This window comes from Balaenoptera acutorostrata, assembly GCF_949987535.1.
Source record: "Balaenoptera acutorostrata chromosome 3 unlocalized genomic scaffold, mBalAcu1.1 SUPER_3_unloc_1, whole genome shotgun sequence".
Classification (NCBI taxonomy): domain Eukaryota; kingdom Metazoa; phylum Chordata; class Mammalia; order Artiodactyla; family Balaenopteridae; genus Balaenoptera; species Balaenoptera acutorostrata.
Window position 1 is genome coordinate 1,076,880 of NW_026645489.1, and position 25,358 is coordinate 1,102,237.

The 25,358-nt window shown below is 43.3% G+C and overlaps 2 protein-coding genes across 3 annotated transcripts; one reads left to right on the forward strand and one right to left on the reverse strand.

Moving 5' to 3' along the window:
• Positions 1-14,896: 14,896 nt before the first annotated feature.
• MOAP1 (modulator of apoptosis 1) lies at positions 14,897-18,446 on the reverse strand. Its single transcript, XM_007198444.3, is given in 3 exon segments — positions 14,897-17,425; positions 17,428-17,691; positions 17,694-18,446. Coding segments are annotated over 3 exon segments (1,056 nt in total). The 5' UTR covers positions 17,785-18,446; the 3' UTR covers positions 14,897-16,724.
• Positions 18,447-18,528: 82 nt separating this feature from the next.
• Positions 18,529-20,807, forward strand: LYSET (lysosomal enzyme trafficking factor). 2 transcript variants are annotated; one of them, XM_057539166.1, is made up of 3 exons: positions 18,529-18,588; positions 18,893-19,040; positions 19,492-20,807. In XM_057539166.1, the coding sequence occupies exons 2-3, from the start codon at positions 18,943-18,945 to the stop codon at positions 19,901-19,903; spliced, it is 510 nt and encodes a 169-aa protein (XP_057395149.1). In that variant the 5' UTR covers positions 18,529-18,588; positions 18,893-18,942; the 3' UTR covers positions 19,904-20,807. The 2 variants fall into 2 exon arrangements, with proteins under 2 accessions (XP_057395149.1, XP_057395150.1); XM_057539167.1 differs by lacking the exon at positions 18,893-19,040 and having other exon boundaries at positions 18,532-18,588.
• Positions 20,808-25,358: the final 4,551 nt, after the last annotated feature.

Below are 25,358 nucleotides of genomic sequence, written 5' to 3' on the forward strand. Positions count from 1 at the left end.
TAGGGATTTTGCAGATGTAAGTGGTTAGGATAAGGTCATACTGGGTTAGGGTGGGCCCTAATCCAATGACTGGTATCTTTATAAGAAGAGAAAACTGAGACACAGAGAGATACACAGGGAGAAGGCCATGTGATGAAAGAGGCAGAGATTTGGTGATGTGTCTACAAGCAAGGAACACGGACGATTGCTGGCCACCACCAGAAGCAAAAAGAGAGCATGGAACTGATCCTTCCCTAAGGCCTTCAGAGAGAGCAGGGCACTGCTGACGCCTTGCTTTTGACTTTTAGCCTCCAGAATTGTGAGAGAATACATTTCTGTTGTTTTAAGCCACCCAGTTTGTGGTCCATTGTTACAGCAGCCCCAGGAAACTAATGCAGTGGGCAAATCCCCACATATAAGAAGGCGGTATAAAAGCTCCCCGCCCTCCCGCAACAAATTCCCTTTTCTCATACTTATTTCAGTAATATTCTGAAACAATAATTCAAGAGGAGGATTCTTCAATATTCTTTCTTTCTTTCTTTGGCTGCACCAGGTCTTAGTTGTGGCAGGCAGAATCTAGTTCCCTGACCAGGGATCGAACCCAGGCCCCCTGCATTGGGAGCACTGAGTCTTAACCGCTGGACCACCAGGGAAGTCCCTGATTTTTCTTTAAAAGCAGTTTGCACATCAGCTCAAGGGAGTGTTGCAAGGGCGTCCCCTGGGCACCATGGCCCCTGAAGAAGGAATTTGGTGTTTTGGGTTCCTTCCTTCTCCTGGATCCCATTTGATCCAAAGATAACTTTGCCTGGATAGGGTTACTCCAGACCCTTGGAGGAAAAGAGATGCCTCTTCAAAAAGTCTGTATTTCAGGGTACAGGGGCTGCTGTAGGGACAAAATGTGTAGGGCTGGAGTCTGATATCTGAGGACGACCTCAGCTGATTCTGCTAGACTCCAAGTCACAGCCACAGCCTTTCTAGCAAACACTAGTGCCACCTGTTAGACTCTCTCCAAGTCACTTTGAAATAGTGTGGGGAGTATAAAGGTGTTTCTTATGTGTCTTTTTAACATTGGAGATTCAACAAGGCCATGACATGGAGAAAAGGGAGAGGGGCCGCTTTAATTAACAGAATTCAGAGGCATAACAACCAAGGGCCATGTGTGGTCTTGTTTGAGTCCTGATTCCCATAAATCAACTGTAAGAAGATCTTTTTTGAGCTAATCAGGGAAATTTGAATATGAACTGGGTATTAGAGGATACCAAGTCATTAGTGACACTTTTGTCAGATGTGATATTGGCATGATAAGAAAAGGTCTATTTTTTCAGAGGTACATACTGAAGTATGTAGGGACCAAACGCCATCATGTTTGGGATATGCTTTGAAAACATTATAATGGTGGACTCAAATTTTGGCCATTGATTTTAGGTAAGAGATGTGATTTCTAGCAGTCTATCTACTTGCCCTTAGTATGAGACCATTTTGAAAACAAGCATATCATATTGTAACAAATGGAAAAAGCAATAAAGCTATTTGTAAAAATATTTAAAATCATCAGAGAAAGGGAACCCTCCTACACTGTTGGTGGGAATGTAAATTGGTACAACCACTATAGAGAACAGTATGGAGGTTCCTTAAAAAACTAAAAATGGAACTACCGTATGATTCAACAATCCCACTCCTGGACATATATCTGGAGAAAACCATAATTCCAAAAGATACATGCACCCCAATGTTCATTGCAGCACTACTTACAATAGCCAAGACATGGAAGCAACCTAAATGTCCATCAACAGAGGAATGGATAAAGAAGATGTGGTACATATAATACAATGGAATATTACTCAGCCATAAAAAGGAATGAAACTGGCTCATTCATAGAGATGTGGATGGACGTAGACAGTGTCATACAGAGTGAAGTAAGTCAGAAAGAGAAAAACAAATATCATATAATAACACATATATGTGGAATCTAGAAAAATGGTATAGATGATCTTATTTGCAAAGCAGAAATAGAGACACAGACATCAAGAACAAATATATGGATACCAAGGGGGGAAGGGGTGGGGTGAGAGGAATTGGGAGACTGGGATTGACATATACACATTATTGATACTATGTATAAAATACACAACTTATGGGAACATACTGTATAGCACAGGGAACTCTACCTAATGCACTGTGGTAACTTAAATGGGAGGGAAGTCCAAAAGGGAGGGGATATCTGTATGTGTATGGCTGATTCATTTTGCTGTGCAGTGGAGGCTAACAAAACATCATAAAGCAATCATACACCAATAAAAATTAATTAAAAAAAGAAGATGTGGTATATACATATACACTGGAATATTACTCAGCCATAAAAAAGAATGAAATAATGCCATTTGCAGCAACATGGATGGACCTAGAGATTATCATACTAAGCGAAGTAAGTTAGACAGAGAAAGGCAGATATCATATGATTATCACTCATGTGAAATCTAATTTTAAAAAATGATATAAGTGAACTTATTTACAAAACAGAAACAGACACACAGATTTCGAAAACAAACTTCTGGTTACCAAAGGGGAAATGTGGGCGGGGGAGGGATAAATTAGGAGCTTGGGATTAACATACACACACTACTATATAGAAAATAGGTAATCAACAAGGACCTACTGTATAGCACAGGGAACTCTACTCAATATTCTGTGATAACCTATATGGGAAAAGAATCTGAAAAAGAATAAATATATGTATATGTAAAACTGAATCACCATGTTGTACACCTGAAACTAACACAACATTGTAAATCAACTATACTCCAGTGAAACTTAAACATAAGTAAATAAATAATTAATTTTAAAAAATAACATTGGAGAGATATTAGGTTAAACCCTGTATATTAAACACACGTGTTTATTTACACCTGAAACTCATCCAAGGACTAAAACAAAGATGGATCTAGAGAACAAGGAGAAGGGGGTGTGTCTGCTGCCAGGGAGAGCTGTGTCTCAGTCCACTCGGGCAGGACAACAAAATAGCACAGACTGGGTGGCTTATAAACAGCAGACATTTATTTCTCAGAGTCTGGAGGCTGGAAGTCAGCAATCAGGGGGCCAGCATGGTCAGGTGTGGGTTTTCTTCTGGGTTGAAGACTTCTCATTGTATCCTCACATGGTGAAGGGGTGAGGGAGCTCTCTGGAGCCTCTTTTTATAAAGGGCACTAATCCCACTCATGAGGACTCCACCTGCACTACCTAATCATATCCCAGTGTCCCACCTCCTAATAATATCATCTTTGGGGTTTAGGATATCAACAAATACATTTTGGAGGGACACAAACATTCAGACCACAGCAAGACATCAACACATTTTTTGGAATAAGGACAAATATTGAAGGAATGGTACTGACCTACAAGAGCAGAGGAAGGTACAGAGGAAGAGGAAGTCCCTGCAGGGGGGCAGGCAATGCAAAGCAAATCTTCACCCCTCCCAGAAATTCCAAAGACATTAAAGGCACCAGGGACAGAAGCAGGCACTGTAAGGACATGGGACTGAAGACAGGGTGTAGCAGGTTGAATAACGGCCCCCAAAGATATCAGGTCCTAATTGCTGGAACCTGCGAATGTTGCCTTACTTGGAGAAAAGGGTCTTTGCAGATGTGACTAAATTAAGGATCTTAAGATGGAGAGATTATCCTGGATTATCCAGGTGGCCTTAAAGGTAATCACAGATGTAATCATAAGAGGAAGCAGAGAGGGATTTGACGCAGACACAGAGGAGAAGGCCATATGAAGACGGAGACATTTAAAGATGGTGTCCTTAAAGACTGGAATGATGTGACCACAAGCCAAGGAATGCCAGCAACCAGCACACCTCAGGAGGCAAGGAATGGATTCTATCCTAGAGCCTCCGGAGGGAGGGTAGCCTGCTGACCCTTTGATTTTGGACCAATGAAACTGATTTTGTACTTCTGGACTCTTGGCTTGTGAGAGAATAAATTTCTGTTGTTTTAAGCCACCAAGTTTGTGGTAATTTGCTAGAGCAGCCACGGGAAACATTCAGACAATTTGGCTGAAAATCAGATAAAGGAACAGTAGGACACCCGGAGCCCGACCTTAACCTGTGCTGCCCCACCTTGGCAGGAGATGGAGGTTTATTCTCTGGACAAGTTGAATTTGAACCAGAGATGCTCCTGACTCAGGGATGCCAGACACAATGTAGGGTGAAGTGAGGCTCGTGATGGAAAACCTGGATAGTAATGAGGGTCCGCATTCCCAGCAGGAGATGCAGGGCCTCCGTATCCCATCTGACTCCTGCAATGTAAGTAGTCAGGCTCATCCCCCTTGGGCAGGAAATTTAAGGATCGTTCCCTGGAGAAACTGGTCAGAGAGAAAAGGCCTTTAGCTACTGACATTTGGGGGTTCCCCCAACCAAGAAGCTGGGCTGCTATCCCAGAACCCTGTGGTGAAGCCTCAAGTCCCACCCATGAAAACAGCGCTTAAAATCAGGTTTTCAGTGCCCCACTTTGAGATGAGACTTGACAGCTAAGGAGCATTGCACAATTGAGAACCCACCACACATTTTCTCAGACTCATTTGAGAAAAGCTTCCAACACAAAAGAGAATAAAACAAACAGAAGAAAAAAACTAGGATGCAGGGCTGCCCATAAACATCATAAGATGCAGCCCCTGGTGGCTTCCACCCATGTGAGGGCCTCAGGACAGCATTTCCCAGGTCCTCACACAGGATGGATCTGATTGGGGGAAACAGGAATAAGGTAGGGAACAGTAGAAAACTAAAAATATAAACTCAAACTCAAACAAACCAAACAAACTGGAATAAAAATCCTGAAGGACAATGAAGGATAATGAGCCATTGAGACAGACTGCACTTTCCAATTATATATTTATCCCATTCCACATCCTCTTTTCACAATGGGAATGGAGTGGGATCTATGCCTTTTCCTTAAATCCTTCAATCTGGGTGGTGGAAGGGTCTTGACTGCCCAGCCAGTAACTGGTGAGTCCAGCAGAAGGGATGCTGTTGGACTTCTGGGGCTGGGTCATAAAAAGGATACAGCCTCGGGCTTCCCTGGTGGCGCAGTGGTTGAGAATCTGCCTGCCAGTGCAGGGGACGCGGGTTCAAGCCCTGGTCTGGAAGATCCCACATGCCGCGGAGCAACTCGGCCCGTGAGCCACAATTACTGAGCCTGCGCGTCTGGAGCCTGTGCTCCGCAACAAGAGACGCGGCGATAGTGAGAGGCCTGCGCACCGCGATGAAGAGTGGCCCCCGCACCGCGATGAAGAGTGGCCCCCGCTTGCCACAACTAGAGAAAGCCCTCGCACAGAAACGAAGACCCAACACAGCCATACATACATACATACATACATACATACATACATACATAAAAAGAATGTAAGCAGACAAGAATAGCATTAAAAAAAAAAAAAGGATACAGCCTCTGCCTGACAGCTGGGGATATTTCCCCTGGGAACCCAACCACTATGTTGTGAGGAAGCCCAGGCCACATGGAAAGGCCCGGCAGACAAAATCCTGTCTTCTGGCAGGCAACATCCACCCTTCCCCAGCTGGCCCTGAGCTGGCCCCAGCATCAATGGCCAGACAAGGGAGTGATAAGACTTCAGATGATTCTAGGTCCCTTGCCTCAGAGTCTTCTAGCTGAGGCCCCAGACATCATGTAACAGAGACAAGCCATCCCTGCTCAGCCCTGTCTGAATTCCTGACCCAAGAAAACTGTGAGAGATAATAAGTGATTTTTGTTGTCTAAGTTTTAAGGTAATTAGTTAGGCAGTAATAGATCATTGGTAGTAAAAGTAATACAGCCATGAAATTAGGACAGAAAATCAATAAAAATGGAATAATCACACAACATGGATGAGTGAGAAGTAACGCTATAACTGAATTTAAAATTCAACAGACACCACATTGTAAACCAACCATAGGTCAATTTAAAAAATTAATTTTTAAAAGAAAAGAAAAGAAAAAGAAAAAAAATTTTCAACAGAAAGGCTGGCAGAGGGCGCTGAGGAGATGGAGTTCATCTTGCTGCGGCTTCGCTCAGGTCACGTGCTCACCTTGCACGAATGTGACTCGCTGATTAGTTCAGGTCTGGGTCACGCATCCACCCCTAAACTACGGCTAAGCTACGGCAGAGAAAATCCCCAAACAAAACTGGGGCTACTGCCAGAAAAAGAGAGAGCAAACTCGGAGTCGAGCACAGAGGTCCTGGGGGACCTGCACATTTCTTCAGTCGCTCTGCTCTCAACTAAACCCAAATCCAAGTCACTGAGAGAAAAAGCCTGTCTTGAGCATCCCTTGCTTGGCCAGTCTCCCAGCACTAGAGGAATCCCCTCCGGCTGGCTGGGACTCGCACACCTGCTCGCTGCGGAGAAGTTGCTTAGCCTCTGCTTGGCTTAACGCATTACCAGTTACTATGAAAAAATGAGAGAATAGCGTTGGCCTTTTGGAGTTTATCTCTTATGCTTTTTTGGGTTTTCTTTTACTTATTTAAGAATGTGTAAACATTACACCAATAGGAAGTATTCATTGGAACAAAGCAGAAACTTCATTTTTTAAGAAAAGGATAAAATTGCACATAATTCTGCCACCCAAAGATAACTACTGTTAACATTCTGATGTATGCTTTGCCAGATTTTCTTCTTTACAAATATATTTATGTGTTTGTCAACACAGAAATAGATTGTTCCATAAATACCGTTGTACTCGACTTTTTTCACTCAATAGTAGGTTGTAGATCTATTTGTATACCAAAAAATATCCTTCTATTAGGCTGAACCATATGGAATTACCAAAATTCAGTTTTGAACTACAGAAACAGTGATTGCATATGGTTTCACCCAGCATAATTTTGTTTTAACCACTGCAGATTTTATAGCCGTTTGGGCATGGCATAATTTATTCAGCCTATCACTTATTATTGGGCACTTAGTTTCCAATTTTTTTTCACAATGATTAAAAAATATTGCAATGGAAAACTCTTTTAGCCCATTCTTTGTAGCCTTTTTTTTTTTTTTTTTTTTTTTTTGGCTGCGTCGCGTCTTAGTTGCGACACGCGGGATCTTCGTTGCAGCACGTGGGCTTCTCTCTAGTTGTGGCGCACGGGCTCCAGAGTGTGTGGGCTCAGTAGCTGCGGCTCCCGGGCTTAGTTGCCCTGCGGCATGTGGGATCTTAGTTCCCCTGCGGCATGTGGGATCTCAGTTCCCCCACCAGGGACTAAACCCCCGTCCCCTGCATTGGAAGTTGAATTCTTTACCACTGGACCACCAGGGAAGTCCCTTTGTGGCCATTCTTACTTAGTATCTTGGGATACATTTCTATAAATGGAATACATTAGATTAAAGGAATGTACATTTTATTTATTATTTTTAAATTAATTTTTATTGGAGTATAATTACTTTACAATGTTGTATTAGTTTCAGGTGTACAGCAAAGCGAATCAGTAATACATATACATGTATCCACTCTTTTTTAGATTACTTTCCCATATGGGTCATTACAGAGTATTGAGTAGAGTTCCCTGTGGTATACAGCAGGTTCTTATTAGTTATCTATTTTATATATAGTAGTGTGTATGTGTCAATCCCAACCTCCCAATTTATCCCCCCGCCCCACAAAGGAATGCACAGTTTAAAAGCTTTTGTTGCATACTGAAGGAATAGTTTCTGAGAAGCCAGAGCTGGTTGGGACAAGGTAAGTCTTCTCCCCGCTCCCCAGAGGATGGGAGTGTCAGGGGCCCTGGGGGTTATTGCTTCTCCCTAAAGGGCAGTCAAAAGGGAAGGAGTTGAAATCAGAAGGGAATCAGAAACTAGGAAGCAGCTGGACATTTACTCCTTGGAGCAGAGAGAGACTGAGGAGGTAATTATGCCTGTAACTCTAAAAAGCTGAACATATGCTGGTTGTAAAACCTAAGAGGGCCCACGGCAGCCTTTAGAAGGGACAAAGAACAAATCTGTGTTTCTTACTCTGATCCATGAAAGAGTTAAATTAGAGAAAAGGAATGTAATGGAGGATTATTTTTCTTTTAACCTGGATCTAATAGAGGAATTTGATCATTTAAAGGGTAAATAGGGGCTTCCCTCGTGGCGCAGTGGTTGAGAATCTACCTGCCAATGCAGGGGACACAGGTTCGAGCCCTGGTCTGGGAAGATCCCACATGCCGCGGAGCAACTAGGCCCGTGAGCCACAACTACTGAGCCTGCGCGTCTGGAGCCTGTTCTCCGCAACAAGAGAGGCCGCGATAGTGAGAGGCCTGCGCACCGCGATGAAGAGTGGCCCCCGCTCGCCACAACTAGAGAAAGCCCTCGCACAGAAACGAAGACCCAACACAACCATTAATTAATTAATTTTTTAAAAAAACCAAAAAACAGAAAAGAGGCTCTTATTTTTTTAAAAAAAAGGGTAAATACAAAGTAGAAGTAACAAAAATATAGACTTTGTAAAACAAACAAACAACCAGTAGCTGCCATAGCCTATGCCTTGGCCCCCAGTATTCTCACCTCCTGGAATTCACACTTTTGTGCAATCTCCTCTCCTTGAGAACGGGCTAGATTTATTGACTTGCTGCTAATGAGTAGAATATGGCAGAAGTAATGGGATGTCACTTTTGATAAGATTATAAAAAGACTGTGGCTTCCATCTTGCGTGTTCTCTCAATCTCTCTTGGATTGCTTGCTTCTGGTGGAAATGGTGGAAGTCAGCTGCCGTATCACAATGCAGCCGTGTGGCGAGGCCTCCGTGGGTGAGCTTGGAAGATTTCCTAAGCGACGGCCACAGCCCTGGCTGACACCTCTGTCAGAGAGCCAGAACCTCCCAGTTAAGTCGCTCCCAGATTTTTGATCCAGGGATCAACTGTTGGTTTTCAGCCTCTAAATTTGGGGGCAATTAGTTGTGCAGGAACAGAGAACAAATACAATAGCTGTTTGTTGAGAACTTACTGTGCAGCAGGTACAGTTCTCTGCACTTTACATTATGAATTCATTTGGTCTTCACAATGACTCTGCAAGTGCTGTAATCACTCCCATTTTCAGTTGAAGACACTGAAGTCCAGAAAGGGTTAATAAACTTTCCCAAAGCCATAGAGTTAGAAAATGGTGAAGCTGGAATCTTATTTGAGGTAGTCTGGCACCAGAGTCATGCTCACATAAATAAAGATGAAAAAAGAGCTGCTCATATTTCAGTGGATAGAATTGCATTATTTGCCCACGCCCAAAACAAGCAGTTTGGCAAAGGGTACTGAATCATCTTAAACTAACCAGGATTTACCACCCCTACTCCCTGCAGGGGCCAGGGAAAGGCTAGGTTTCACCTGAAATTCACAGTTCTGTGAAGTGGGTGAACAAATCTGGCTTTGGATACAAAGGGGGGAGAGTTAATGGTTGTGGGGTGGTAGCTAACTATTGTCTCCTCTGCAGCCTAAGCTGGGTTGTATTATTATTATTTATTTTGGAGGAAGAGAGAAGGGAGTGGTGACGGATAGGGTTTCAGGTTATATAGTCAGAACCTGGTTTACCAGTGATTATATTCATGTTCTCATACCCACTCTTGAAGTTGTGCTAGTTTGGTTCAGAGCCAAGATACTCTTGGAGGCTGTCTGGCACAGTGGTTAAGGTACTAGCTCTAGGACAGACGGATCTTGGTAGCTTCTAGCTGTGTGACTCTGGGCAAGCCACTTTACTTATCCAAAAGTCTGTTTGCTTCTTTGAAATTAGTGATAGAAATATACCGACAAAGGTTGTGGTCAGAATTAAATAAGGTAATATATGTAAAGCATTCGGCACCATGCCTGCAACATAGGAAGAGCTTAACAAATGATAGCCATGATAGTATATTATATATCATATAATATATAATAATTATATATCATAATTATTATATATCATTATATATTATATCTATGCATATAATTATCATTATATATATTATTACATCACAGCACTACTGATTAATTAAGAAATATTTATTACCTTCCAAGTGAGAAACACCGTGTTGGGCTTATATGGGGATAAAATACACCTTGATATCAGGGAAAACACAGAACCTAGTTAGGGAGTTAGTACACTTACCAAAAGATATCCTGATAATATTTGGGAACACATGTTAAGTGACAAATATTAGGCGTGTTAAGAATTTAGAGTCAGGGACTTCCTGGGTGGTGCAGTGGTTAAGAATCCACCTGCCAATGCAGGGGACACGGGTTCGAGCCCCAGTCCGGAAGATCCCACATGCCATGGAGCAACTAAGCCTGTGCGCCACAACTACTGAGCCTGTGCTCTAGAGCCCGTGAGCCACAACTACTGAACCTGAGCTCTAGAGCCCGTGAGCCACAGCTTCTGAGGCCCTGTGCCACAACTACTGAAGCCCGCGTGCCTAGAGCTGGTGCTCCGCAACAAGAGAAGCCACCGCAATGAGAAGTCCACGCACCACAACGAAGAGTCAGTTTTTACATTAAGGATATTCAAATAAAGATAATTAGAAGATCTTTTGAGTCACACAGTTTTAGAGTTATAAGGGATCATAGAGTTTGTAGGAAAGTAAACTGAAGTCCAAGAGGAATTAAGTGCCTTTACTTCAGGTCATAGTGCAAGCCAGAGGCAGGCTCAGATTTGGGTTCAAGTTTGGGCTCTGCCACTAACTAGCTGTGTTCCCTGAGCAAACCAGTCACCTTCTCTGAGCCTCATTTGCCTCATGGGCAATATTCTATCATTCTAGACCCCACCCCTGCGACTCCCAACCCACCCCTCAGGGTGGGGACTAAGAGACTTACAGCCCTACTTTACACTGAATTATTTAACATACTGGTCCAGTTTATATGGTAACCCACATGCACATAAGAAAACTAACACCTCTGAAAGCAGAGTTAGGCTTGCTTACCAGCAGAGGCAGGAGAGTGTATGGGAAACCTATGATAGCTAAAGATTAGTACTGTCAAGGGACTTCCCTGGTGGCACAGTGGTTAAGACTCCATGCTCCCAATGCAGGGGGCCTGGGTTTGATCCCTGCTCAAGGAACTAGATCCCACATGCATGCCGCAATTAATAGCCCACCTGCCACAACTAAGGATCACGCCTGCTGCAACTAAGACCTGGCACAACCAAATAAATAAATAAATAAATATTTTAAAAAATAAAATAAAATAAGAGACTTCCAGAAGCTGATCTCTAAAATCATCTAGTTTCCAATTTTGTGAAATGTGCTGGGAGTGCAGTGGAATCGCTAAGGATGTTCTTCATTTGCACAGATGGATCAGTCCCTTTGTCATGGCCAGGCCTCTCTGCCAAGGTAGTTAGAAGATTCTATAAACAATAAGGTCTTACCGTATAGCACAGGGAACTATATTCAATATTCTGTGATAGGGGATTCCCTGGCGGTCCAGTGGTTAGACTTGGCAATTTCACTGCGGTGGCCCAGGTTCAATCCCTGGTCAGGGAACTAAGATCCTGCAAGCCGCACGGCACAGCCAAAAAAAAAGAAAAAAGTCCTGTGATAAACCAAATGGAAAAGAATATTAAAAAAGAATGTGTATATATATGTGTGTGTGTGTGTATATATATATATAACTGAATCACTTTGCTGTACAGCAGAAATTAACACAACATTGTAAATCAACTATACTTCAATTTAAAAAAAAAAAGATTCTAGAAGTGTCATGGACCTAGAGAGGAAGTCACTGTTTCAGATTGAGTATTTAAATATTTTTCCACATAAAGGCTTGAGAGAACTTACGTGGTGACGCAGTGGTTAAGAATCCGCCTGCCAATTCAGGAGACATGGTGTTCGAGTCCTGGTCCGGGAAGATCCCACACGCCGTGGAGCAACTAAGCCCATGCACCACAACTATTGAGCCTGTGCTCTAGAGCCCGCGAGCCACAACTACTGAAGCTCGCGTGCCTACAGCCCATGCTCCACAAGAGAAGCCACCGCTTGCCGTGACTAGAGAAAGCCCGCGCACAGCAATGAAGATCCAATGCAGCCAAAAATAAATAAATAAAATTTTAAAAAGACTTGGGAAATGTTCCAGTCTTTGAGGGGGCAGGTATGACGACACTTACATAAGAAATAATCCCTTTCCCCGCTTTGGTCTGGCTAAGGCCTAACCTGAGTGCTTACCGCCACCTGGTGGTGTTTAGATGAATAACCATTTTGGGGAAGGGCCGGCACTCCAGTTACTCACTCCCTAGTGACTTAATTCCAAGGCCATTTGTTATCTGCTTGCGTACGTATGTATGCTTAAGTATCTGTGTATATATTTCAACGAACATCTTATTTTAGAATAGTTTTATACTTACAGAAAAGTTACAAAGATAGTGCAGAGAGTTTTTGTTTGTTCTTTTTTAGAATTTTATCATTTTTATTTGCATTTCTTTGATTACTAGAGCAGCCAAATAGCTGTTGATGTCTTTTGGCTATTGGTATTTTTTTCCCTGTGCTGTATAGTAGGTCCTTGTTGGTTATCCATTTTACATACAGCAGTGTGTACATATCAATCCCAAACTCCCTAACTATCCCTCCCCGCCACCCTTCCCCTCTGGTAACCATAAATTCATTCTCTAAGTCTGTGAGTCTGTTTCAGTTTTGTAAATAAGTTCATTTGTATCTTTTTTTTTTTTTTTTAGATTCCACATATAAGCAACATCATATGGTATTTGTCTTTCTCAGTACAGAGTTTGTGTATACTCACGTAGTTTCCCCTATTAACATCTTTAAAGATTTTTTTTTAAGTTTATTTATTAATTTATTTATTTTTGGCTGCGTTGGGTCTTCGTTGCTGCATGCAGGCTTTCTCTAGTTGTGGCAAGCGGAGGCTACTCTTTGTTGCGGTGCACAGGCTTCTCATTGCAGAGGCTTGTCTTGTTGTAGAGCTTGGGCTCTAGGTGCGTGGGCTTCAGTAGTTGTGGCACACGGGCTCAGTAGTTGTGGCTCGTGGGCTCTAGAGTGCAGGCTCAGTAGTTGTGGCTCATGGGCTTAGTTGCTCCGTGGCATGTGGGATCTTCCCGGACTAGGGCTCGAACCCATGTCTCCTGCATTGGCAGGCGGATTCTTAACTACGCCACCAGGGAAGCCCCTAACATCTTTCATTACCTTAGTAATTTGTCACCTCCAAGAAGCTAACAATGATATGTTACCATTAACTAAACTCTAGACCATATTCGGATTTCATTTCTCTATTAAGGTCTTTTGTTCCAAAATCCCTGCCAGAATACCACATTACATTTAGTCACCAGGTCTCCTTACTCTCCTGTGGTCTGTGACAGTTTCTCAGTCTTGTTTTTCATGATCTTGACAGTTTTGAGGAGTGTTGGTTAGGTATTTTGTAGAATGTCCCTCCATGTGGGTTTGTCTGGTGTTTTTCTCGTAACTAGACTGGGTTATGGGTTCTGAGGAAATAAAGTGCCCTTGTCATTGCATCGTTATCAGGAATACGTGCCATCAACTTGACTGATCACTGATATTAACCTTGTCTTAGCAAGGTAGTCCTTGCCACGTTTGTTCACTGAAAAGTTACTATTTTTCCTTTCCATATTCTATGTCTGAATTCAGCCCACACTTAAAGGGGGACAGGAATAAACTCCAACTCCTAAAGGGGGAAATAGCCACACTAATGATTTGAAATTCTTCTGTAAGGAAAACTAGACTCTTCTCCCACATTTACTTATATCATAATGAACTCATGGATACTTATTTTATACTTTGGGTTATAACCCAATACTACGCTATTTATTTTGTTCCTCAAATTAATTGTCGCTTTCGCCAGTGGGAGCTCTTTCAGGCTTGCTCCTGTGTTCCTTTGATGTGCCAACTGATTTTTGCTTTATGAGCACTTCTTCTGCATATTTATTTTTAATATAAAAAAACAACACATTTAGGAAATAAAACTAAATTACCCTTATAGTCCCATCATCCCAACACAACTGGTATTTTAGTGATCTGTTTGTCATTTACATTTTTGAAACATAGCTTATAAAGAACATATGTTTTATTACTTCACCTGATTACATAAACATAACTGCCATGTTTTACAATTATGTTGTGTTTACCAGATGCATATGTCAGAACACCTTAAGAAAAGCTCTCTGGAGTCGGACTATGTGCCTCCCGCGCCCCCGGGGCACTGAATCTTTGCTCCTCAATCCTCTCATCCAGAAAAGGGAGGAAATGATGGTGTTTTTCACAGAATTTAACAAAGCAGCATAGAGTAGATTAATAGCAAGGACCCTGGAAATAGATGGCCTGAGTATAAATCCTGACCCTGGAAGGATTTAGTTAGGAAATCCTGGGCAAGTAACTTAACATCTCTGTGCCACGGTTTCATCTGTAAAATGGGAAAACAAAAGGCCTTGCTTCTTACTATTGTTGGAGGACCAAATGCATTCAGTGGTGCTCAGCGCTTATTCCATAGCAAGTGCTCAGTGTCAGCTATTATTGTTGACATGGCAGGGCTTATAACCTAAATTTAATTATACAATCTACTCCCCCTGCCCACCCCCCATCTCCGTGCCTCACATACAGGAGAGGTGCAACATTTTTTTTCTAGTTAATTAATTTTTTTTGGCTGTGTTGGGTTTTCGTTGCTGCGCACAGGCTTTCTCTAGTTGCGGTGAGCGGGGGCTACTCTTTGTTGCAGTGCGCGGGCTTCTCATTGTGGTGGCTTCTCTTGTTGTGGAGCACGGGCTCTCGGGCTCTAGGCGCGCAGGCTTCAGTAGTTGTGGGTCCCGGGCTCTAGAGCGCAAGCTCAGTAGTTGTGGTTCGCACGGGCTTAGTTGCTCCGAGGCATGTGGGATCTTCCCAGACCAGGGCTCAAACCTGTGTCCCCTGCACTGGCAGGCGGATTCTTAACCACTGTGCCACCAGGGAAGCCTCGAGGTGCAACATTTATTAACACCCATGTGTGCACACATTCACAGTGTCTGTTTATCAGCAAAATGCAGCTAATAACACTTCTTACTACTAAGGTGGCAAATAAATGACTATACGCATATAAACAAGATCGGAATTACACCTTTGGATTTATCCATATGTCATCTAGTATTCAGCTTCTCTTTCCTCACCTTTATCGAAGTGTAACTGAGAAGTTAAAATTATATACATTTAAGGGGTACAACATGATGGTTTGATGTGTATTTAACCTTCCATAGTGTGAGAACTTATGGGAACTTATAAATAACGAAACCATGACATTTAGTCTTAACAGAAACATTATACTATGCCTTCAAATCTAAACCAAAAACGTATATCCCAGAATTGGTTCTTTGGGGGTATTTTTTATTAAAGATAAAGACTTTCAGTCTGATCTTTCAGCAATTTTCATTTTTTCTTCATGCTTTCACTCTTTTTTTTAGAGACCAAATCACTAACCCATGTCCACTCTCCCTGCTGCCTGTGGGTCTTACAGGTTCTCATACTCCCCACTTCTTAGTGTCCAGTTTGCAGTAGTGATTAAGATGTAGTCCACACTAACGCATACTAACAGTTCATTTATTAAATGTTGTTAACAATCTGCCCTGCTTCCCTTGTGAGGCTGGGTCCAGACACCCTTAGGATTGCTTCTCTTTCTTAGCAATGGAAAGAACATTGGCCTTGCCGTAAGGCAGATGACAGAATTCTGAAACTAGTTGTTTTCTTATATTGCAGGATTTTTAAGAGGATTAAGTGAGGAAGTACATGGAACATTTAGTCCAGTCTGCCGTGCAGAGGTATGCAATGTTCCTGTCTTTCTTTTCACCCTCCAGATTCAACGCCCTGATGCCTTTGAACCTGCTACTTGCACTAATTTATACAGTCTCATTTCACTCTATTGTACTTCAGGAGAAGGTCCTGCCAGCACTCTCACTTAGAAAACTACTCCCTACCCACCTGGGCACCAGGAGGAAAGTGTCCAAGGGACTAAGACTGTGCAAGTTCAGTGGTTTTCAGATTCATGCTTTTGGAACCCTTTGTTCAAGTGAAATCTCCCTTGGAACCTTGATACAAACTAGGTAAAAAGGTCATTTTATTCACATTTCTTTATTTTATAAGTTCACATCTATAATTTTGTAACCTATTAAAATGATATTCAGAACTAGATGCTTTGAGACACACATCAGAAATCTGGGGTTAGCGGCAGCAGCTGAAAACTGACCAGTGCTTTGAGACACACATCAGAAATCTGGGGTTAGAGGTAGCAGCTGCAAACTGACCAACTGCAGCATTTAATTCTGCCTCTTGTTTTGATGGCATAGAATCAATAAAATTCCGACTCACACAGAAAATAACCTCTTAACCCCTGCTCACGATCTTCATGATTAATGTAGGGCCGTACACACCCCAGAACTATCTATGACACATTATCACATCTGACAGCTACACTTGCACCTATTATCACACAAGCTGACATCTGAACGAGATCAGATCAGCATGTGCACCTGAGCCTTGCCTGTCCTCTCAGAGTATCACACGTGCGTAGTGATGAGACTTTTTGTACAACTGTGTGTGATAAAAAAAAAAATTCACAGGGTGAATTTAAATATATAAATACCAGTGCAGAACTACATCCTTCTAGTCAATGACACATTTAGGAGACATTAAATGGGCACAGAAATGACAAAGGATTATACTGAGAACTGCACAAAAATGAGTTACTTGGCAACACAAGATAGGGATTGGTTAATGTCTGTCACTGAGCATATAGACTGTTCTACCTTATGCTCTGCTCACTGCCAGAGAGCCCTTCCTGATTTCCCAAGATTCAGGTGAAATGCCCCGCTAATCCAGCCTGGAGGAGGGCCTCCTCCTCCTCCTCAGCTGCCTCTTCATCCTTTATTAGTGTCAGTAACTGCAATAAGCCAGGGGCTGAGCCGTCCTCTGACACAGCAAACTTCCTGCGCGGTGTGCTGTGGACTGCTCCAGCAATGCCCTGCTCCAGGCGGGCCTGATTCACAACTTCTTGCTCAACTGCTCCTCTCTCTACCAGTTTCTGTAGTGAAGGCTCCAACCTTAGTACATAAGCAGACAATTTTTTTTCATCGTTCTGGTAAGTGGTCAGATATTTGACCCGCAACACCCTAGGATTATCGGTAACCCCAAATACCTGCTCCAGAGCATGCAGGCATTCAGGGACTGTAATTAAAGGCTTGTTTATCTTGAGGACACGAATGATATCAGATGCCGGGCCTCTAAGGCTCTCTAGCAATCACCTTCTTTTTTCGGCATCTGACACCTGCCATGTCTTCACCATTTGAGTGGCATGAAACAGCCAGGATTCAAACTCTTCTTTTTCTGGCTCTGGAGGATCACTGCCTGAGAATACTCTCAGCTTTTTGTATTTCAGGTGTTGCAGGGCAGGCTGAAGAGCCTCATCTAATGCCTGTGCCAACATAGGAGCCCGCACTTCTGGGATCATGTCCTGGTCTAGGTCAAAAAGGTCGTTTCCATACCCAAGAGCTCGGTAAACTCACCCAATGTCACGCCCTCTCCCTCTAGGAATTCATGTAACCTGCTTAAAAATTCATTGTATGGGTCAGGGGTCTTAAAGATTACTCTCCAGGCACCCCCGCTTCCGGGTATCTCTTTAGGGACCAGAGCATGACTCGTCTCCTCAGGAAGTCCTATTAAGGCTGCATTCCTGTTCTCTTCCCTCCGGAACATCCTCCCGAGCAGTCGGTACTCGCTCAAGGGAGCTAAACCAGATCGCAGAGCCTCCTCAATTTCTGCCTTTTACAGGTCTGGGGGATGCCGGCAATCAACAGCGCTTTCCGCGGGTTTACATCCATCCCCCTACACCAGTCTTCTAAGAGCCTCAGCGTCATGATGCCCAAAACAACACATTTAAATTCCAATTTGTCCCGGCCACTGATGCCACTGCAATTCACAGTATTCCTCCGCGGTAACCGAGTTAAGTCTCGTCAACTTCTGCAGTTCCGACGGGCAGTGAAGATGAAGTAGTCACGTTAGTTCAAGTTGCAAATGAATAACCCGAGCCCGGAGAAGCCCCGCGCACCCGCGCCGGCGGCCGGCCGCACTGCGGCAAGCAGCCACCTTACCCTCTCCGGTCTCGGGCGACCCGCAGCAGACAGCGGGGTCCCACTTCCCCGCGCAGTTATCTAGTAGTCATGTCTGGGTCCGTCACCGGTGGCCGAGGCGCCAGGGCCTGCTTCCGACGCTTCCCGGGCGGCCAGGTCCGAGGGGCGGGAGAGCGGCTTCTCCTGCACTCGGATGGACACTCTAGAGGGATACCCGAACTGCGCAGAGGCGCGCCGGGGGATGGCTGACCGCCCGTTGCTGCGGTGCTCTCCGCGGCGAGGAACGACGGGGGCGATCAGAGCCGCGAGCGCAGCGACGAGGAGAGGCTTTGAGGAGCGCTGAAGCGGCCAGGCCCAGACTGCCACCCACCTGAAGGGTAGCGCCACAACCGGCGCCTCCGTAGCCTCCCCCGAGTCCCAGCTGAGCTGTTTCGGGCGCGCTTGGGGAGGCGGTGCCGCGGCGGAGGCTCCCTGACGTCACGAGTGGGCGGGCCTTTAGGGGGCGGGGCAAGCGCGCTTCCGGCCCGAGCCGGAAGCTCCGACTGTGGCAGCATCCGGGACGGCGGGCGGGTGGCCCAACCGGGACAGGAGGTGAGATCCGGGACCTGCCCAGCTCTGCAGGCTCGGCCTGTGGCCGCTGCCGGGCCCTGGGCTCCCGGCGCTGCAAGGCGGAGAGGCCCGGGTCTGGCGCCGCCCGCGCAGCCCTGTCGCGGCGGCGGGCGCTGCAGCGCGACAGGGGGCGGGGCCGGCTGCAGGGGAGGCCAGGGTGGCTGGGGAGCCTCCCGGCTGGGCCGAGTGACACAGGCTGGGGCTCCGGCAACGGCGACAGGGGCCGGGCCGCCGCGTGACCGGCTGCAGTCACGCTGTGCTTAATCACAATTAGCTTTTGCTCCAGGCTGGCCGTGCTCACCATTCTCCCAGCCGGTGACCCCGGGGATTTCTTTTATGGTGGCTTTCTCTGAAATGCCAAAGCCACCCGATTATTCAGAGCTGAGTGACTCTTTAACGCTTGCCGTGGGAACAGGAAGATTTTCGGGACCACTGTAAGTGTTTAAGAGTTGCTGTCTTAACTTGGGGGCTCCGACATTGGTTTGACTTGTAGAACCAAGTTTTCATGTCTGAAGCAATACTGTTAATTCAGAAAGTATTTGAAGTATAGAAGTGAAATGTTCCTTAGGAAACTAGTTTAATTACAATTTAAGGGAACGTGTGCTGGACCTATTTAAGCCAGATTTAGTGATTTATTTATCTGTGGGATTCAGTAAAAAGCACACTTCATACTGAAACTTTACTTCCGCATAACTATTACATAAAACAACCTGTAAGATGTTTATATTTCTTAATAGATGTAAATTTAACTTAGTTATTTTAAACCTCAAATGTGTTAGGGAGTATTTTAGAGCTCATTGGACAAAAAGTACGTACATTTGGGATAGTTGACATGACAGCATTACTAGAGCCTCACTGTGTTCTTATTGTTGTTTTAACTCAAAGGCACAGAGCATGGAGAATGATGAACTTCCGTCAGCGTATGGGATGGATTGGAGTGGGATTGTATCTGTTAGCAAGTGCAGCAGCATTTTACTATGTTTTTGAAATCAACGAGACTTACAATAGGCTGGCCTTGGAACACATTCAACAGCACCCAGAGGAGCCCCTTGAAGGAACCACATGGACACACTCCTTGAAAGCTCGATTACTCTCCCTGCCTTTTTGGTTTTGGACAGTTATTTTTCTGATACCTTACTTGCAGATGTTTTTGTTCCTTTATTCTTGTACAAGAGCTGACCCCAAAACGGTGGGCTACTGTATTATTCCCATATGCTTGGCAGTTATATGCAATCGCCACCAGGCATTTGTCAAGGCTTCTAATCAGATCAGCAGACTACAACTGATTGACACATAAAATCAGTCACCATTTTTTCCTTACAAGTACAAAACTGCCAGTACCGTATGAAGCTTGATCACAAGACTGCAGTTTCTTCACAGATCTCAGGAAGCTGTGGTGGGGCAGAGGCTTTTTAAAGAATGGGACTAGGGGACTATCTTTATCTGAATATTGAATTTTTAGGTAAAGCCTGTGATACAGTACTACAAAATCATGTTGATGACTTCAGATTTTGGAAGTAAAATTTTATCTGTTATTTGCATTCTTTAGAAACTTGAATAAGTACCTGGATTCATATTTTTATTCTACTGTGCAACATAGTGATGATTCAGAAATTTTTCCTTTGGGGAAAAAATGAACATTTCCATTGCGTTTAATGTAAAAAGGTCCAAACATGGTCATAAAATTTAAATTTTATACAATTACTTGGCTTGCTTTAAAATTCTTCAGACTAAAACACCAGTTCTTCCTGTTGTAGCTAAGCCAACTATTTATGCTTGTTTGCTATCAGCTTGTGAGAAATTGGTATAAAATTATTGAGGTGATGGCTGTCTTGAGAAGCAAAATGTGTTCTTCGTTTTGGTAATGCTACTGGCATTATTAATTAGCTAGAATTATTCATGCAACTTTTTTTTTTTTAAACTACTTGGGAAGAGACTAAGTGTTTGAAAGTTGAGAAATCTAACACATAGAAGATGGAAACAGGGTGTTCAATGAAAATACTTAAGCCAGTCCCTGTCAGATGTGTGACATCTAAAAGATGCTCTCAAGTCATCGTCCTGATTTTCTTTTCTGCCTAAGGTCCAGTCTTCAGACGTTAGGTTAATTGCATGAAGATGTGATCCCTGTACTGCCTCCTTTGCATCTGTACTTACTACCTCATGTCTGGTAACAATACAAGTAACTAAAACATGGAAAATTAGATATTAGGATTATTTTTCTTTTTTTCTGGGTGAGATCAAGATATATTTTTATACAGTTATGTCATCAATACCAGGGAAATGTTTACACTGACCGATTTGAATAAGAATCATAACATTTTTTGGTGCTTACTCCTTTGGGCCCTGTCCTAAGAGCTTTACATGAATTATCTCATTTAGTCCTCCCAACAACCCTATGAGGTAACAGTTATTATTATCCAGATTTTACAGATTAGGCCCGTGAGGTGGGGAAGTTAAGTAACTTGCCAAAGTTTACACAGCCAAGAAGCAGAGCCAGAGTTCTAACCTGGCATCTGATGCCTTTATTCCTAATCACTGAGCTGTGACAAATGTTTCAACACTGGGTACTGTCTGCCTAACCATGCTAAAGATTGGAAAAGAACTGAGAAAGGTTTTTCTCAATTTGTGTGAGCAACTGAAAATCTAAAAGTTTTCAAGCAACCTCAACCTTTACCTTATATCAGGTTTGACTAGAATGGAAGGCTGAGCATTCCATAGCAAGCTTTTACTTGAAAGATAAAGCAGGTACTCTTGTAACTCAAAAGCAGCACCATCAGATTCTTCTCTTCTTCTCCAATTAATCTCATTTCTCTCCTTTACTACTTCCAAAGGTCTAGTTACTGAAATGATATATTTTTTGCTACAATACATTGAATCTTCAAATTAAGCAGCAGTTTGAAATATATGTTTCTGCAAGGGTCAGATAACCAAATCACTTGTATCTTTTGAATACTTACTAAAAGTATGCATGCTGCAGGCAGTTTCCTGAGTGATACACATTCATGCTGCACAAGAGTCCTATGAGGCAGGTATGTATTGGTACTAGTACCATTTTACAGAAGAGGAAAACGAGGAAACCTGAAGCACATACCAATTAATAACTTGCTCATGGTCACACAGCAAGTGGAAGAGCTAGGATTTGAACCCAGGATATCTGGCTTCAGATCTCCAGTTCTATCATTCCACTATACTGCTTATCAAAAAAAAGATTAAGGAAAGTCATTGAGCAGTTTCTTGTTTTGTCTTGAGGCAATGATAGTTTGGAAATGATTTAAGGAAATTATTTCCATTATTTTTTGTTTTATAAATGCTTGATGTAATGCAAGGTTTGTGAGTTTGCTATTTGTCTTGTAAGGTAGTTCCTTTTTATTGAAGTAGACTTTCTTACACTTAAGATTCTAGTATTTTGGGATTTGGTGAGTAAATGCTCAGTCCATCTCTTTCTTTCAAGATATTGCCTTGATAGTAGAAATATTAAAATAATTAGAGTAGGAGTAATGTAGTATTTCCAATGCAATCACAAAGGTTTAGACTGCAGGGTTAATTTGATTATTTGATTATTTAGGAATTAATTATCCAAGTTTTAGATTATTCCTATTTTCTCAATGGCTATTTAATAGTTCAAATCACTCTTTTGGTAAAGAGAGAAAGGTGAAATTAGTCTCTTAGCTCTATTAGATTGAGGTGGAGGTTGAAACCAATGGATAGGAGACCTGTGTATTATAACAGATCATCACTTATTTCATAGTCACATCACAATACAAAAAGCTGTGAATACAGGATTAGATAATGAGATAAATGGCAAATATAGACAGTGCTTCAGGGATTTTAGGGAAGGGACACATCCTAGGATCTAGAGCTAGTCAGTGATATTTGCTTCCAGATTGAGAAAAACAGTTACAGCTCCTAGTGGGTTTTTTTGTTTTTTAATATTTATTTATTTATTTATTTTATTTGGCTGCGTCGGGTCTTAGTTGCGGCATGCGGGCTCTTTGTTGTGGCACTGGGCTTCTAATTGTGGTGTGTGGGCTCTAGAGCGAGCGGGCTTAGTTTCCCTGCGGCATATGGGATCTTAGTTCCCCAACCAGGGATCGAACATGTGCCCCCTGCAGTGGCGGGGCGCGGAGTCCTAACCACTGGACCGCCAGGGAATTCCCAAATTTTCTGGTTTTAAAGAGGCTACCAGTTTCAAAGTAAAAAATGTGATTCCCCAAGTTTAGAATTTGATTCTACTTCAAACAAAGCTTTTATAATTAACAAGCTTTTCTTTGCAGAAGTGGAATCATCAGATAAAGTGCTACGAGAGTAACAGCACCCATAAAGTAATCAAACCTGTTTGATTACAAACCATGTTTGTTCACCATGGGTAGTGTTAAAGTCTGTGTTAAGATTATCTGGTGTTGATTTCCTTCTTAATGGATTTAACGTTCTCAATCTCCAAATCACTGGCAGAAAAGCTTACGGAAGTACCACATGACTCATTTTTGCATCAAATATGTGCCATCACTTTATAAATTCTCCAATATATTGATAAAGTTCCATATAACTCTGGACCGTGGCTGGGAATCATTATGCATTGGTATTTTTGTTTTGGTCTAAGGCAGTGAGTGGGTCTTGAACTGTGGCTGAATGTTAGAATCACTCAAGGTAATACAAAAACAAAGCAAAACTCCTCATAAACAATGCCAGGGTCCCTCCCAACTATCAATCCCTGGGGGGAGGGGCCAAGGCAATCCTGTTTTAGGAGGTCTTCAAGCAAGTCTATTAGGGTTGAGAGTTACTGGGCCAGGGGTTTTTACGCACCATAAAGCTTCAACTGTTACTCATGAGAACTGTTTGTTTGTCTTTGGAACAGTGTCGACAATTATTTCATGGTAGGCTTACCCCAGCTGTCTGAATTGTGGAAATCTTTAAAAAGGTGTCTATATATTCTTTCTTTTCTTTTTTTCCAAGGTTTAAATAGACTTTATTGTTAAATAGACTTATAAACTAATGTATGTGGTCCCAGGATGTGAAGCATGGAGAAAGAGAGGTCACGAAGGTCAGCTGCAGAAGGTCACTAACTGAAGGCCATGATCTAGGGGAGGCCAGCCAGGAATGCAGTAGACATGATCAGGACAGGCTGGGGGTGGTCATGTCACAGATAAGGGAGAAGACAGCCCTCTTTACTCCTGCTTCTTGTAGCTCTCCAGGTGTGACAAGACCCAGCCCCAGGCAGGAGGAAACAGGAAGCAGGAGGTGAGCCCAATGGCAACATCCATGGTCCTGAGCTGCTCCTGTGGTGGCTTGGAATGCATCTGGGCATGCAGCAACGGGAGCTGCAGGCCAGGCCTGTCAGGCCCCTCAGCTGCAGTGGCGGCGGAGTAGACATGACCATACCAGGTAGACTGCAGACAGCTGCCAGCCAGAGCCCAAGGTCGGGAATGAGATGTCTATATTTTGTGATTCTGATTCCTATCGCCCAGTTTATCCTGAATACACTTCTGTCAGGCTTTTGCCTCCCACTCTACCAAAGCTGCTCTCTTGTCAAGAGGTTGCCAGTCATTTACATGTAACTAAACCCAATGGTCAAGTCTCAGTCCTCAAATTACTTTTTTTTTTTTTTTTTTTGGCTGTGCCGTGCCTTGTGGGATCTTGGTTCCCTGACCAGTGATTGAACCTGGGCTCTTGGCAGTGAAAGCGTGGAGTCCTAAATACTGGACTGCCAGGGAATTCCCCCTCAAATTATTATTTTTTTTAATGGATTTTTTAAAAAACATTTATTTATTTATTTTGGTTGCGCCGGGTCTTAGTTGCGGCAGGTGGACTCTTAGTTGCGGCAGGTGGACTCTTAGTTGCGGCATGCATGTGAGATCTAGTTCCCCCACCAGGGATCGAACCCGGGCCCCCTTCATTGGGAGCACGGAGTCTTACCCACTGGACCAGAGAAGTCCCTCAAATTACTTTTTGACACACTCCCTTGTCCTTGAGCTATTTTCTTCGGTTGGCTTCTGGATCAGTACTGCCCAATAGAATTTTAGTGATGTTGGAAATGTTCTGTATCTGTGCTGTCCCTATGAATAGCCAGGAGCCACATGAAATGAACCCTTGAGATGTGGCCAGTACGGCTGAGGAACTGAATTTTAAATTTTAATTAAACAGTCACATGTGGCTAGTAGCTACCATGTATTAGTCCAATTCTAGATACTTTTCTGATTTGCTTCCTTCCTCATCAGCTTCTCCTATCCCCTTTGCTGTTTCCTCTTTGAGGATCTGCCCAATTTCCAAGTGTTGGCATGCCCCAGTTCTCTTTTCTACACTTAATCCCTTGTCATCGCATCCAGGCTCATGGCTTTAAAACCCAAATTTCTATCACTTCCTTGATCTCTCTCCTGAGCTCCAGACTTGAATATCTAACTGCCTACTTGATATTTACTACGATATCTTACCAGGCACCTGAAACTTAACCTGTCTATAAAGATAAGCTGCTGATCTCTCCACCCACCAGAATCTGCTCCTCAAGTCCCCTACAAGTCTACTATCAAACAACAGGCGAGGGATCAGTTTAAAATGTTATTCCTCTCAAAAATCCTTCTATAGCTCCCCTTCTCAGAATAAAAGCCAAAGTCTTTAACATGGCACACAAAGTTCTAAGTAAGCGGCCCTCGATTTCGACTTCATTTTCTACGACCCCCTCCACCCCTTGCTCCACTCCAGCCACACTAGTCTTCTTGCTGATTCTAGAACATGCCAGAAAAACATGTTTCAGCGCC

Coding starts and splice junctions, on each gene's coding strand:
- LYSET (XM_057539166.1), top strand. CDS start 18,943: ATGGTGGCTTTCTCTGAAATGCCAAAGCCACCCGATTATTCAGAGCTG. Junction 19,041..19,491: donor GGAAGATTTTCGGGACCACT/GTAAGTGTTTAA, acceptor TTTAACTCAAAG/GCACAGAGCATGGAGAATGA.